This window comes from Panthera onca, chromosome E3 (assembly GCF_046562875.1).
Source record: "Panthera onca isolate mPanOnc1 chromosome E3, mPanOnc1 haplotype 2, whole genome shotgun sequence".
NCBI lineage: Eukaryota > Metazoa > Chordata > Mammalia > Carnivora > Felidae > Panthera > Panthera onca.
The window spans coordinates 8,698,863-8,714,591 of NC_138354.1; the positions used below are offsets into that span (position 1 = coordinate 8,698,863).

General features: G+C 53.8%; 1 protein-coding gene across 10 annotated transcripts in view; it reads left to right on the forward strand.

Moving 5' to 3' along the window:
- The window catches only part of CUX1 (cut like homeobox 1), a 366,198-nt gene that overhangs the window by 155,558 nt on the left and 194,911 nt on the right, over window positions 1–15,729 (forward strand). For all 10 annotated transcript variants that reach the window (XM_060649257.3, XM_078440403.2, XM_078440402.2 and 7 more), the window contains one exon: window positions 11,495–11,542. In XM_060649257.3, coding sequence (XP_060505240.2) covers window positions 11,495–11,542 — 48 coding nt within the window. The remainder of the gene's footprint in view (window positions 1–11,494; window positions 11,543–15,729) is intronic.

The window sequence follows — 15,729 nt, forward strand, 5'->3', positions numbered from 1 at the left end:
CAAGAAGACACAAGCCCACGTGCCATCACATCAGAGTGATGACCTCATCACGCATCACAGAGCATCCGGAAGACTCCACGGACATTCGGGAGACAATGAGAGTGGAAAAGGCGAATCACAAAAATAGTTGGGAGCTCGTGGACCCTTGGAAGGATCTCGGGGAGCCGGGAGTCCCCAGACCTCACTCTGAGAACCACTGGCTTGGTGACCTTTGGGCTGTCCCGTAACTCCTGGGCCGCCACGAGGCACTAGATCTGTTTTTCCTTCAAAGCAAGGCCTCTGTGTCTCGAATCTGGGCACCGTCCTCAGCCCTTATCACCTTAGGTCCAAGTTCAGGCGTACCAGTCTGATAAACCTGCCACTTCTCATCATCAAACGAGTCTTCCGAAGGAAGGACACCACTTGCTCTTGCCCAGGGACCCAGCGGTGCCCCCCTCTGCCTTCCCGTGCCCGCGGCTGGCCCTCGGCACTCCCCACCGGGAACCCTCCCCTCGAGCCCCGCAGACACTCCCCTCCGGCTCCGCAAAGCCGGGCCTTCCCATTACGCGGTTTCATTAGGCACAGTGCTTAAGGCATATCCATCAGTGTTAGAGACTTTTTGCCAAGATACAGAACATGTTTTAAATGGAGCAAAGAAATTTAAATGGGAAGAAATTATAGCATGAGTGAGTTTATCCCTTTCAAGATAATCTCATTTAATAACCAAAAAACTCACAAAGATGTGCACTTTATCCAGCTACAAAGGCAGCGTGGCAGGTTATATATTGTGCTAATTACATGTTTGGGGTTCCATTCCCTTCCTTAAACTAGATTTCTATTATTTCAGAAAATCAGCCACTGTAGAAAAGGACTATTCATTTATTTCATTGCCGGGTGGCCCATACACTGTAAAAATAGGTCAAGAACAGTAATCTAAATTGACTGCTGATAAATAATTAAAGCTAATGGAATTTTCTCAAATCTGTGAACTACAATCTTTGAGAAATTGCCAGGACATACTGTCTGCTGTTGTATAGAAACATATTTTTTATTTAACACTTCAGTTTAAATGCCATTTAACATTACCTTTTTCTATCACAAGGACTGCAGGGAGTACGTGTTCATCTCTAAAAGTCACCAAAAGTAGGGTGCTCCATTGATAGCCGTGTGATTCACCTTCCGATGATGAGTCGGGAAGCGGTTTCGGTATCGCGGCACAGAGAGAAACTTCCCTCTTCACCGACCTGTATCTTAAGTTGAGCTGGACAGCGTGTGCATCGTACAATATACGTTGTCTGGGTTCAGCACCTCCACACCTGGGCCGTGATCCGCCGGACGCGGTAAGGGAGAAATTCCTTCAATCTAAGTGGCGTCCAGGGAAATAAAGGCCAAGAACATTTTTTTCTTTTACAGATAATTAACGATTCTTTCATTGGTGCCACCGGGACCTTATAAAAATACACCGGACAAAGATGCATAGACGTGTTTGTAGAAGGGATGGCTTATCAATACGAAAGCAGACTGTTCTGTGACCGTCCATAAGGCTGGCCTTTGGTATGGTGCACCACGTGGGTTTTTCTTCGCTGATAAGAATGGTTCAGACACCATCAGGATATTTGAGAACCCCAAAGACCTCACAAGAAAGAATCAGTAGCCCAATGTTTTTGAACAGTCTGTCTTCAGCATCTTGGCTTTAAGACGGAGAAAAGAGACCCTATTTTCTCCATTCAGTCCGATGAGGATCTCGGTTGGAAAAAAATAAATCCCCAATTTCTGATTACTTCTCAGCAAAGCTATGGTTCCGTTAACCTGCAGTATTCTTCTCTCACCTAATGCTGTACTTAGTGTGTGTTAATGTACTTTTAAATGGTGGGCCCCATTTCGGAAAATAAATGTGTTCGTATTTTTCTTTAAGAAAATCCTCGGGATAGGGGTTTCTTGATGTCCAAAGGAAATGAGTCCATCCAGTTACCCCTATCCAGCTTCTGTGTCAGCTGCACTTCTGGCAGCTAGAATCTGAGTGTTTGTTCCCTCCGGAGGCGGGAGGGCTTTGCCGAGGGGGTCCCACAACAATGGTTGGGGGGGCATTTGGTCCAGAGGGAAGACACGCCAGCTCGGTGTTTGAAATCTGTGATCCACGACAAGGCGCATCCTGACACCATGACTGACCCAGGAGGGGACGGGAGTGGCCTTGGGAGGGCAAGCCGCGTGGCCGGGACACCACAGACAGGTCGGAGATTGGACCAGTTGACCCTTCGATTTCCAGGTTAACCTGACGGAGGTGACGGGTGACTAGCTGGCAGCTTGTGATCTTAGAGCGAACGGACCCTCCCCCCCCCCAACCTCATGAATCTCCCCCTGCCTGTTCCCTGGGATCAGTCAGCTGAAGGCTTGGTGTCTCTCAGAGTGAAATCTAAAAACATTTTCTGTTTCAAACATACACAAGATAGGGTGAGGAGTACCGTGAACCCCGGTGCGCCGTCGTCCCTCTGTGCCAACGACCGGCACACTTGTCCTTTCTCATTCTCAGCGTGAGTGAGGGGAGGGGCAGAGAGAGAGGGAGACCCAGAATCCGAAGCGGGCTCCAGGCTCTGAGCTGTCAGCACAGAGCCCGACGCGGGGCTCGAACACACAGACCGTGAGATCATGACCTGAGCCGAAGTCGGAAGCTCAACCGACTGAGCCACCCAGGCGCCCCAGTGACTTCGGTTTTATAAGCAACACCTTTTCCTTGATGCGGCATAAAATCGTGGTACATCTTACGTGTGACGATACTACATTTTATGACGATACTACGTTTTACTCCGCCATATACTGAATATATACCTAAAACGTTTTCAAATGAGTATTTTCTCCCTTGGAGGCCTGAGTAGGAAGGGGGAAACGGGGGGTGAGTAAACTCATTTGGAGATCACTTTTTCAGCCCCAGGTGGGTGTGTAACATGCATTCAGCTGATGCATACATAAGCATTTCGAGGGTTTTCAGTGCAAGCCAGTCTCCTACTTTAGCCTGGCCTCTAGCAGGGGTTATTCCCCTCCCACCTTTCACCATCCAAACACAGCCAGCAAAATGTGAACTGAAACGGGGGAGCCTGGGTGGCTTAGTCATTAAGCATCTGACTTCGGCTCAGGTCATGATCTCGCGGTCCGTGGGTTGGAGCCCCGCGTCGGGCTCTCTGCTGACAGCTCGGAGCCTGGAGCCCGCTTTGGATTCTGTGTCTCCCTCTCTCTTCTCCTTCCCCGCTCACACTTGTTTCTTTCTCTGTCTCTCTCAAAAATAAAAAAAAAAAACGTTAAAAATCTTCTAAAAATGTGAACTGAGTGGAGAGGGGAGCATGGAGAGTGGCCCTGGGCCAAGGTGGTTCTGAAACAGTCGCCCAAGGGTAGTCACTGCTGCCGCCGGCTGGGTCCCCGACAGATCCTGTGACAGCCCTGGTCGAGCCTTTCAGAGGCGACCTGGCCCAGCGCCTCCACTGTCCCCACCCTGCCCCCCTGCCCAGTACTCCTGGGAAGGCCGTGCTGTCCCCAGAGAAGACAGGACCCACTCCTGGGCCACCACCATAGAGGATGAGGTACCTCTGAGGGACGCAGCTAGACAGCTGTGAGTGTTACGGTGTCATTTCGCAGAAGTACACGTGAGTTAACACCGCGGAGCCGAAGCGAAAGGGACATTGTGCAATTGAGTAAAACATCCTGAGAAACCAGGACCATACGATATTTTGAAAATAGACACCGTTTTATGACGGAAGATGTGTCTGTGATTCAGAGCCTCTTTTCATTCAGCCGCGACAGCCAGGCTGTCCCCGTTCACCTGCTTGTCCTTCAAAGCCTAAACAGCCGTGTCCTGGGCACCATTCTTTTCCTGGACACAGAGGTAGACCTTGGTGGCCACCAGTGCCGAATCTGTGGTACGAGATTCTGTGATAAGCCCGGCCCTGGGAACGGTAGAGCAAATACCAGGCCCCAAAGTGGGAACAGAGCCTTCCAGAAACTATCCAAGTGCCCTGAATGGGCAGAAAGCCAGCGCCACACGCTGCGTTTGGGGACGTCTTCCACTTGTAGCTCACAAGTGGGGCCGCTGAGTGCCACGTGGTGGTCTTGTTTTGTTTTGTTTGGGGCTTTTAAATCAGAACGATTTTCTCCAAGGATCGTCATGACCCAGAAAGTTTCCTCAGTCGCATTGCACCATTCAGCTTTCCGATCTAAAACGTGAGCTGCGAATCCGTGGTGTGGAGAACAACGGAAATCCTTTCCACCTAGAAGCGTCTCTCGATAAACATTGCTTATTATTTGGAATGAACGCAGGGGAGAGAAGGTTGAAATGCGCCTTTCTGGCTTTGCCAACAGACATCGATAGTAACAGTCTCGAGGACGTCGCTCTGTGCGTTAAGATGTCTGCTGCTTTTTGCTCAATAAATGGTACAGGATCAAAGCGAATTGAAAACCGCACTGCAAAGCCTGTCACTGGGTTAAGTGGGTACCCCTAAATTATTAAGGTTTTCTTTTTTTTTTTAAATTTTTTTTTAACGTTTATTTATTTTTGAGACAGAGAGAGACAGAGCATGAACCAGGGGAGGGTCAGAGAGAGAGGGAGACACAGAATCCAAAACAGGCTCCAGGCTCTGAGCTGTCAGCACAGAGCCCGACGCGGGGCTCGAACTCACGGACCGTGAGATCGTGACCTGAGCCAAAATCAGGAGCTGGACACCTGGACTGAGCCACCCGGGCGCCCCTCTCTAGAGCTGTTGAAACATATGTACACGTGTAAGTGCTGACACACACATCCAGCTTTAACACCTTAAGAGGTTCTTTAAGCAAGTCTGTCACGCGACGGGACTGTTCCCAGAGGAATAATTGTGAGACTACAGCGGGTTGCTTACAGCAGGGACAGTGGAGACGAGTTTACTTCCTTTACGGTCACGATGGGAGGCTCGGCTCTCTTTGCCTTCCCAGAATGCAGCGCCGGAACTCAGGAATACTTCGGTCACCTCCTCTACTTCTCACAGCTGGTGTTTTCGCGAGGCAGGCCCAGACCCGGGTCGGCGGGGTGTGGGGTAGACTGAGGCAAGCCTGGTAAGAGGCGCCGTTCTGTGGGTTCGACTCCAGGGTGCCCGGGTCTTGTACCATCCGGACCCTGCACCAAGGCCTCTGTGCCCTCACCCTCTCTCCCTGCCTCTTCTGTCCTCCACGGTGGTGCCAGATGCCTCGGCCCCGCCACCTTTTACATTCTCTGACCCCGTCCAGTTTTACCATTTCCCCTCAGAGTTTGGGCCCATTATAAGACTCGAGTGACAGATGAGTCCCCGACTCCATATCCCCGTCCAGGTGGCCCCCAGATGTCATCCCTGTGCCCACACCTGGTCAAGGCGATTGACTCCTGTACAAAATCTCGCCGTGGCACGGGCCTTGGAGAGCTGGGGTCGCGTCCTCCTTTCTGGCTGTGCCGCGTCGGACAAGTGCTCCTCCCCTGCTGAGCCTCAGGTGTCCTGAGGTCCGTCCCTTCTGTCGGCAGGACTGTTGCGGACAGCGGTGACCCTAGCACGTCTGAGGTCCCTGCCGCAGCGCTCGGTGCGTAGGGCATGCTCAGTGAGAACTGTTGTCAACTCTGCCCGAGACCTGCTCCCCCCACCCGTTCCCACCTCTCTCCTGAGAGCTCAGAGCCCCAGCCCCTCAGCCCCTCACAGGTTGGCTTCTACCCCCAACTCCATTCAGGGGGCGCTCGGCATTCCCGGGACCTCCCCGGCGGCCACATCCAGAGCTTTCCGCGAGCCTCACGTCTGTGATGCCGTTTGATAGAAGCGAGCACCTTCTCCCTCTTGGAACCGCCTCCTCCTGACCTCTGCTCTCCCCGCTCTCCTCCTGCTTCTCTCATTCCTGTTCTTTCACTTCTGCCTCCGACCGGCTGAGAGAGGGAGAGCTGGCTAGCCCCGAGCCTCTCTCCCAAGAGACCCCCGATTTGTGAATCGGCCCTGGGCTGCTCCATGAGATGGGGGTTGGGGGGGGGGGGTGGCACTTGACATGCGGCCGGTCCAAAGAGAGATGTGCCGAGGCGTAAAATGCCCCCCAGGTGTCAAAAGCTTAGTACCGGAAGTATCTGTTCTCTGTTAATAACTTCTATATTGATGGGGCAGGAAATGAAAATATTGGGGAGATATTCATTTCATCTGGTTCTTTTTGCGTTTTCAACATGGCTTTGGAGAGTTCTAAGTCACCTAGGAGGTTGGCACCCGGATTTTGGCGGTGGTGGCGCTGGCCTGGACTGTGGACCGGGCCCCGCAGCAGGCCCCCCTCACGCGCCCGGGTCTTGATGCGCTCGGACGGGGCGTTCAGCCGCTCGCTCTCTCGCTCTCTCTCTCTCTCTCTCTCTCTCTGTCTCTCTCTGTCTCTCTCTCACTTGCACCCACCCCGTGTCTTTCGAGTCCCGCCTGTGTGCCGGGCCCCTGCCGTACACACAGGAGACTGAGATCAGTGCTCCTGGAAGTGGAGCCCGACATCACGTCCGCTCTCTGGGCCGCAACCAGGCCGTGGGCTGCAGAGGGCACCGTGTGCATCAGGCCGGGCCGCACCCGCCGCCCTCCCCCTGTACCCCCAGGGAGTGGGACTGACCCCTGAATGTGACCGGCTTCCTCAGTCCACCCTTTGTTTTGTTTTGTTTTGTTATTTATTTATTTACTTGGAGAGAGCGAACGTGAGCAGGGCCGGGGGGGGGGGGGGGGGCGGGTAGAGAGAATCCCAAGCAGGCTCTGCACTGACCGTGGGCACAATCTCGTGAACTGTGAGGTCGTGACCCGAGCCAAAATCAAGAGTCGGACTCTTAACTGACTAAGCCACCCAGGCGCCCCCAACCTCTGGAGTTTTGAAGCGTCCCACACTTAGACTTCCCTGGCAAAATATCATCCAGCCCCGCTCGGGTGCTGGAGGTGCGGGATGTGGGACTGTGGGAAGGACTACAACCCATTCCCTGCCCTCAAGCAGCCCTCGGTCCGGAAGGAACAGGATCGCTCCTGCCCTTACAGACTCCCAGTGGGAAGCGACAGGAAACACATCCTGTGATGGACACCGGGGCCTGGCTGCCTCGGTTCTGCAGGCCCAGATGTAGACCCGTTGAAAGCCTTAGGTGTCCCCTCTCCAGAGTCCGAGGCCCAGCAGGTGCCTCCGGCCGTCGGACCGGCAAGGCAGGCCCGCCGCCTGCCCCCAGAGCCCCCCGACTACCTGCCGGTGGGGCGGGGGCTCAGCCATAGCTCCCTGGAAAGCCAAGGGCTGTCCCTGCAGTGGTCGTGAGATGGGCATCACGTTGAGTTCCCGTCCTCGAGCTGTTTACATCTTGCTTGTACATAGTAGGTTCGCATGGCTCTGTGGCCTCGGAGAGGGGGACTCGCCACGCGCGTGTGAAAGCGGAGCTTGCGTGCTGCGAACCGTGCCGGTGCCGCCTCGGGAAAGTTCGCCAGCTCTTTACCCGCTGGGATGCACACCCTAGTGCCGGGCTGCCCGGCGAGAACACCGGAGACTACAGCCGCACCTCATTAGCCCATCACCATCCTCGAAGTCGGCTTTTTTAGAAAACCAGCAACAGACAGGTTTTTGCCATCCTCCTGCGTCTGCAGCCTGTCACCAGAGCGGTGCCGGGCGCCCGTCCTGCCTGCCTGGCCCGGCCTCGGGGAGGCAGGGGGAGGGAAGGGGGCCAACCCAGAGTCCCCGGGCTCTCCCCGCCTCCACCCCAGACCTCTGCGTCATTACCCGTGGTCGCGGGTTTCTGCCAAAGAAGCGTGGCTCGTTCCTCGCGGTCGCAACATAGGCTTTTACCCCTGACCCTGCCCGGGACCCAGAGGTGATCTCCCCTCGTTCCTCGCCCTTTTCGTCCTCTGTGCTGCGTCCTCCCGAGAGGGACAGGGGCTAAGTGAGACGGTGTCGTAGTAGGGTCTCCTGTGGCTGCACCGTGGACCTGCTGGTTCAAAACATCAGAAACTCCTCATCCAACAGTGCCGGGGATCAGAAGGCCAACACTGGTGCCACGGGGCTGAAGCCAGGTGTTGGCAGAGCTGTATTCTCTCAGAAGCTCCAGGGAGGGGCGCCTGGGTGGCTCAGTCGGTTAAGCGTCGGACTTCGGCTCAGGTCATGATCTCGCGGTTCGTGAGTTCGAGCCCCGCGTTGGCCTCTGTGCTGACGGCTCAGAGCCTGGAGCCTGCCTCTGATTCTGTGTCTCCCTCTCTCTCTGCCCCTTCCCTGCTCATGCTCTGTCTCTCTCTGTCTCAAAAATAAATAAACATTAAAAAAATAAATAAAAGAAGCTCCAGGGAGAATCATTCTCTAGGCGCCTGCAGCTTCCCGGGCCGCCTGCGCCTCTTGGCGTCCACCCCTGTCATTCTGACCCCCGCTTTCACCGTCACACGCTCTCAGGCTCTCGCCCTCCTTCCTCCCTCCTGCCTCCGGCTCGCTTGGGATCCAGGCGCGTCTCCCAGACTCAGGGCCCCCAACTGCCATCTGCAGAGTCCCTTTTACCATGTAGCCTAATAGAGCCACAGGTCCCGGGGATCAGGACGTGGGCGTCCCTGGGGGCCGATAGTGGGCCTAGCACGGATGGCCTTATTTATTTAGGAAGAGCCTGGTGAAGAGTCTGATTGGTTTTGGTCGTCGAACTTGGCGCAAAAACACGGAAGATGATGCATTTCCACCTCCACATGAGCGGGCTGCATTTGCAAAGGATCAGGGTCTTTGGATGCTGAGGAATTCGGCAGGTGGCGGAAAGGTCCCCCAGCCTGTGGCAGGGGCACGCCGTGGACGGCGGCCTTCGGGAGCGCTCCGCCCGTGTCCTGGGGAGGAGCGAAAGCACGGACCTCTCCACGGAAATACTGGCGTCACCCGTAGGAATGCAACTTAGAGGAAGACGTATAATTAAAAGGGAAACTGGATACTTCTTGATCAGATACCTTGGCGGGGTTACAATCCAGAATAACGTGGGTTAGCTGTGTCTGGCCCAGAGCCGATGGTACAGCCCCGTCTCATGGCCGACTCTGCAGCGAGGGAGGTGCTCCGCGTCTGGCATCTGGCACGATGGCCGCCAGCCTCCCGCGGCTGCCGAGCACTTGAAAGGTAGCTCCTGCCACCGAGGAACTGAATTTTTAAATTCAGTTGCTTTAAGTGACAGTTCAGGTGGGAGCAAGGGGTCCTCAGGGTCCCAACCTGGGTTCTGGGGGGAGGCTTTAGGAAGGCCACGGTGGGGTGATTTGCCGGACAGTATCCCTGAGGGAAGCATCGCTCGCTTTCCTCAGATTCTCGGAAGGCCTCGCGACCCAGGGCGGGTAGGGGCCCTGGTCCAGAGGAAAACCACCGAGGACACTGGAGCACAAAATACCCGGAGCCGTGCTTGCTGATAGTGCTCCCTCCTAATAGTGCTCGGCTCGGCGAGTGAGTGAGGTGGGTTCGAGCTTACAACCGAAGGGCCCTTTGGCTCAGGTGCCTGGCTACAGGAGCACAAAACGCTGTCAGTCAGTCGCTGAAAGAGCGAGCAGGTGCCAGACGTGCAGCTGACAAGGACGGCTCACCTCGGAGGGGCGAGCAGGCCCAGGGCCGGGCTACTTAGACCATCCCAGCACCCCAGCGGGAGAGGCCGGGCGCTCAGCCCCCACCCCTTCCGGGGTCCGTGAAGTCCCTCCTCATCCACCTTCAAGTGATGCTTGAAAATCCCGATGCCAGAAAAGGCTGTCTTCTGTGCACTCCGATCGATTTAGGATTAACTCTAAATTTGCTAGAGGGGCGCCCGGGTGGCTCAGTCAGTTAAGCGACCGACCTCGGCTCGGGTCACGATCTCGCAATTTGTGGGTTCGAGCTCCGCGTCAGGCTCTGTGCTGACAGCTTGGAGCTGGAGCCTGCTTCGGATTCTGTGTCCCCCTCTCTTCCTCGTACTCTGTCTCTCAAAAATAAATAAAATCAATTTAAAAAATAAATAAATAAATAACTTTTTTTAAATTTGCTAGAAACCTTTTCCTTGAATGGTAATGGCGATGTTACTCATAACAATAAAAAGTTGTTCATACTATTAAGTACTTGCCGTGTGTCAGGACCAATACTACCCATGTGGATTACACTTGATCCCCTCTTTGGGGAGGACATCGTGACCCTTGAGCATGTGGAGCTGAGAAAACTGAGCTTTGGGAGGCGAACTGGGATCCAGAGCTCCCGTGGATGGTGAGTGGCGGGGCCAGAATTTGGAATCAGGGCCCCCGCCTTCTGCCTTCCATCCTCCGGACGTGGTTCTGACCTAGGAGCTGTGGACAGACATCCAGACCCTTCCTTTGCTTGGTAGCGCCCGTAGGTTCAACAACGGCCCGGCTCAGCGGTTTAGAGGTGGTGAGAGCCCAGACGGGCACATTGACAGCTGACCTACAAAGATCCTGCCTGCCTTCCCGGCTTGGACGCCACTTCCTCTGTGAAACCACTCCTCACCTCCCTTAATCTGAATTGACCCTTCCTCTGTGTTCCTCCCCCCCCCCTTCCCCCGGGCTCCTGACAGAATGCTTTGCCTTCTTCTTGTGTTCTGGATTGGTTGGCACATGTCCAGTCCTCACCGGTCTAGTCAGTGTCCGTTGGCGTGTGCTTAAGGCCCGGAACCCGGAAGTACGCGGATACCTGGCTTTGGTCCAGACTTACTAAATCCGATCTGGCACGTAGGTCGTGCTCAGTGAACGCCTCAGATGTCCGTGCCTCACGTCATTGACTTGTCGGTACAATTGACACGACGTCGTGGGAGTCGGAGGCGTCCGGTGTGTTGGTTCGGCACGTTTGTATTTTGCCCCGTCGTTGCTGTAACAGTGTGAGCCTTTATCACATCGCGTGATTGTCATTTCCTTGTTGCGTTGAGAACAGTTCAGATCTAGTCTCCCCGCAGCTTTGAAGTTTACGATACAGTAGTGTTGACGATAATCGCTACGTTGTGCCTCAGCCAGTTATTTCATTTCAAAGAGAATCTTCTCAAGGAGACTCATACCGACTTCCCTCTGGGCTGTTCCATCGTCTTAAAATGTGGACTGGTGGCTTGGGATGAAATTTCCACTGACCGTGTCAGACATGGCTTCCAAACAGATGTATCTCCTAGTGAGTGACAGCGCCCTAAGGCAACAGCTAAAATGCGACATGGGGACCCCGGATCCTTTTCAGACACCTTTTCAGTCCAATCTACACCGTAACTCCTGTTTTATGCTAAGCAGGTCACCTCAGACCGATACGAGCAAAAACTTGCGTCCCTAGCGCGTTGGGGGGTGAGGTGCGTATAACCTGGACGGGGTAGAAATGAAATCTGATGGTATTCTCGAGGAAGTTCATTTAAACGACAGAGCGCCAGTCGGCGTGATTTATGTTGTCCGAACGAAGGAAACGGACAGGGGAGGGACCAAGATTGCTTTATCTAATGGCAGTCATCACTGAATTCAAAGCTGTTTTGATATGAGGACTTTAACGAATGTTTCCCTTCTCTTTCCTTCTCCGATGGCTGTTTCCTGACGCGCCCCTCCCGCTCCAGGATTTGCGCAAGCAGGTAGCGCCGCTGCTGAAGAGCTTCCAGGGGGAGGTAAGCATTTATGTTTATTTTATACCCTGAGCCACCCTTCGTAGTTCATCGTGCTTTCTTTTCATTCTCATTAAGTAAATGCCATTGACAGAAGGGGCTTGCCCAGATGGAACCTTCCCAGCCGCACTAACTCCATGTCATGTGGATTTTGTGCTTCCCGGTGTGATGTTTCCACTGGGTCCTCCATTAAAGCCCGCGTGGAAAGCGAAGCCGTGTCCGCAATGGAAGGAGGTGTGGCGGATCCAGGGGCGAGGCGGCCTGCGTGCTTGCACTTCCCACGGTGGACTGAGTTTGTCCACACCGCGGCCCCTGGGAGCCCGCACGTCCTCAGGCTCGCCGGTTGCCAGAGTTAGCCTGGGGCTGCAGCCGCCGGGAGGCCTCCTGTGTGGGGGGCGGATGCAGTGGGGCAGGCCGGTGCCTTCGCGCCCAGCTACTGAGGGAAGAGGGATCTTCACTCGCTTGAGGCTGGCAACAGCCACGAGGAGTCCGTTTGGGCTCAGCAGAAGCAAGAGCTCTCTGTCGGGTCCTTCCAGACTGGGAGCGCGCCGTCTGGCAAGATGGCGGACAGCCCTTGGAGACGTGAGCGGTCGAGGTGGGTGACGCTCCGGCTCCTTCGTGGCCCTTTGCGTGGTCCCGGCGAATTTGAGAACACCGGGAATTTTGGGATGGTTGCAGAGTTACCCGTTCCCAGCTCTTCGCTTCTCCCGTTGGAACGATGGCAGCAGTGCTAATACTGAGGAGAGGGGACAAGACTTTTTCAGAGCCCTCCAGAGAACCCAGATTGGTAGGATCGTGGGATTCTAGTTTTTGGCCACTTCCCGATGCCCAGAGAACGTGGGGAGGGGGCCGGACCTGCGCAAGTGAGACGGCAGGTTCAGGGCGGGCCTTCTCGGCCCCGCAGCGAAGGAGGCCTGCGTCCTGGGCCCGGGGCTCCGGAGGAGGGGGCGGGGGCTGCCCTTTGGCAGATTCTCCAGGTGACCGCAGAGGGCAGGGGAGCCGTGCAGGAAGCAGCGGGCACCGTTGGCACCGCCGAAGGTTTCGGGAGGGACGCAGCAGAGGGCCCTTCTCTGCTCACCGTCTCCTGCCGCAGGAAGCCCTCCCGCGCTCGGGTCCCCGAGGCTCAGAGGCTGTCACTGTCCCAGGGCCGGAAGGACACGAACTGCCTTTCCTCAGAACTGCATCTCCGAGCCTCGTTTTCTGAGCGAGACCGTCACCTTACACCTGCCCACATTGATCTGATCTCCTCTTTTCCCTGTTCAGCGGCTTTCGTGAGGCCCGGTGGCTTAGTATTTCTGCAGCCGCGGCAGCTCAGGGTGCCGTTTTGGGGGTGTTTGCTTGTTTTTCCTTCTTTCTGAAAAATTTCCAATCCGCCTAAAAGCGGAGAGGCTAGCGTGACGGGCACGCGTACGCCCTCTACCCAGCCTCGCCGCCTGCTGCCGTTTTGCCACGTTTGCTCCCCCTGCCCTTTTGAGGTGGCGCCGCTCTGTGCCCCTAAACACATCCATGCTTGTGTCTCCTAAAAGTCAGGTTCCCCGGTAATACCACAGTAACCCTGAGTATCTCACCCGGGAAAGTAACGCGCCACGATACTTAATATTTGGTCCCAAATCTATCTCCCAGTTATTCCCAAAGTGTCTTTTATAACTGCCCTGCCCTTGAACTGGGGTTCAGTCAGGTTCATGCATTGGATTTGGGGATGGGTGGGTGTATGTATGTATATGTATATGCGTGTGTGTGTGTGTGTGTGTGTGTGTGTACGTATATGTATACATCCATGTATATATACGTACACACACACACACACATCTCTCTTTTAATATAAAACACTGCCTCTACACCCTGTCATTTTTAAGAATTTAACACATTTGGGTCACCCGGGTGGCTCAGTTGGTTAAGCATCCAACTTCAGCTCAGGTCATGATCTCACGGTTTGTGAGTTTGAGCCCCGTGTCGGGCTCTGTGCCGACAGCTCAGAGCCTGGAGCCTGCTTCGGATTCTGTGTCTTCCTCTCTCTCTGCCCCTACCCCCTCCTGCCTGCGCTCGCTCACATGGTCTCTCTCTCTCTCTCACTCAAAAATAAAATAAACATTAAAAAAAATTTTTTTAAAAGAGAATTTAACACACTTATTATAGATTGCCCCACATTCTGAATGGGGTAATGGCTGTGGTTCTGGATATATTAATTTTGAAATGCCTGAGAGACATCCAGATTTCTTATCTGCCTATTTTTTAAAAGGCTATTGGAAAAATAAATATTTTTATAGCACCGCTAATATTTACCAAGCCTCTGCTAATTGCTCTGTTTATGTGAAATAATCTGTGCTTTCTAGTAAGCTCATTTGAGTAGAAAGGGCTAAATGCTACTTGTTTCTGAAGAAAGAACTCTCCTAGCAGAGGGCAGCTGCAGACGGGGACCACATGTACAGGGTCGGTTTTCCGACGAGTAAGGCCAGAAGGCAGCAAGCCTTGGTGCTCCAATGAAGCAGGATCCATTCGGCCTGTGTTTCTACAAAGCTGCCCTCTCTAATCAGAGGATTGCTTTCGTATCCTTTGTCAGTGTCCGTTGCACGCGATTTTATTTATTGGATATATTCTTGGAGTGTATCCCCCAGTGCTAGAGTTTCCCCTGGAACAGCATATGGTGTTGGTGAGAACACGTTCTTTGCCTTCGAATTTGTGTACATCACTTTGCTGGTGGAGGTCCCCGAAAGAAAAATACCAAAGAACGAGATAAAGTGTTCGGACAACTAGACATTCATGTATCCACGGTGTGTCAGACTGTCCTGAGAGACGTTAGCCTGGCCAGAGGACCGTCACCCCTTTCAGTGTTTCCTGGTGGTCCTCCGTGTAAATCCAGGCACCTTCCAGGCGGAGGAGACCTGCATGCTTGGGCGGCCGCTTGCCTTTCTAGACTCTTCTCACTCCTAACCCCTATCGCTGGATACACGCCATTCTGAATTTCTGTCAGGCCCTGGTGTTTGGGGCATCCTCGCCAGCCCCCGGGCCTTGGCACAGGCAGAACCGCTTCCTTACCTGGCTCCTTCAGCTTGGGCGCCCCTTCCTCAAGGAAGGTGTCCCCTGAGCCCCAAATGATAGGCCACGCCCCTTCTACACGTGTTCCCATTGCACGCGCATGGCTTCAACACATTTGTCGTCATGCCTGAGCACCGCCTGTCCCTTTGTCCCTCGTCCTCTTTAGCCTGTAAAACGTGTGAGGGCAACCACTGTGCCTGGGCTTGTTGGCCGTTGTTTCCCAGCACCGGGCACAGCAGAAGCTCAAAAGTCTTGAGGCTCTCAACAATGGCTACAGAATAGATGATGGAGCAGTAAGGTTCCTCTGGAGGTGGTTTTTAAAACATTTTGCCTCCATCCTCTCGTCGGGTTGTGTTGTATTAATAAGGAAAAAGGTACGCCAGAAAGTCTGCTTGGAACACACCTTTAAAAGAAATGAGGGGCGCCTGGGTGGCTCAGTCAGTTAAGCACCTGACTCTTGATTTCAGCTCAGGTCATGATCTCACAGTTTGTGGGATCGAGCCCCACATTGGGCTCTGCACTGACAGCAGAGAGTCTCCTTGGGATTCTCTCTCCTTCTCTCTGTCTCTGCCCTGCCCTGCCTCTCCCCAGTGTGTTCTCTCTCTCTCTCTCTCAAAATGAATGAATAAACTTAAAGAAAAGAAAAGAAAAAAGAAACTAGTAAATAACTGTATTTATACAGCTGGTTGAATAGTAGGGAATACTATGGGTCGTAATGGTCACTCGGAGTTATTATAACAAAGTCTTCACATTTCACTCCCTGAAATTTGACTGACTGATTGACTGATTGATTGCTATACCTAAGTTTGTGTGTTTCACGAGCCTGGCCAACAGATCAGTGTGGGGAAGGGGAATAACCTAGATGGTCGATCCAATTTAAGATTTATCTTAATCTAGTAATTTAGACAGTCCCTTCAGTAAAGTGACCCACTCTCTAGGAAAGTGCTAAGTCTTGTAACTTGTCTCCCCCTCTCCGTGCTTCGCTCCCTGACCGGGGTCCTGGTATAAAAGGTTGAGCTGGGAAGGAGTGGCCTTAGAGCCTACTCCTCTTGGCTGTCGGGGAGCTGGATGCTTAAGCCAGGTGTTCTCAGAGAAGAAAATCCTCTTAGGAAATAACTTAGGTGCTTGTATCAGAAAGGAAATGAAAGACTGAA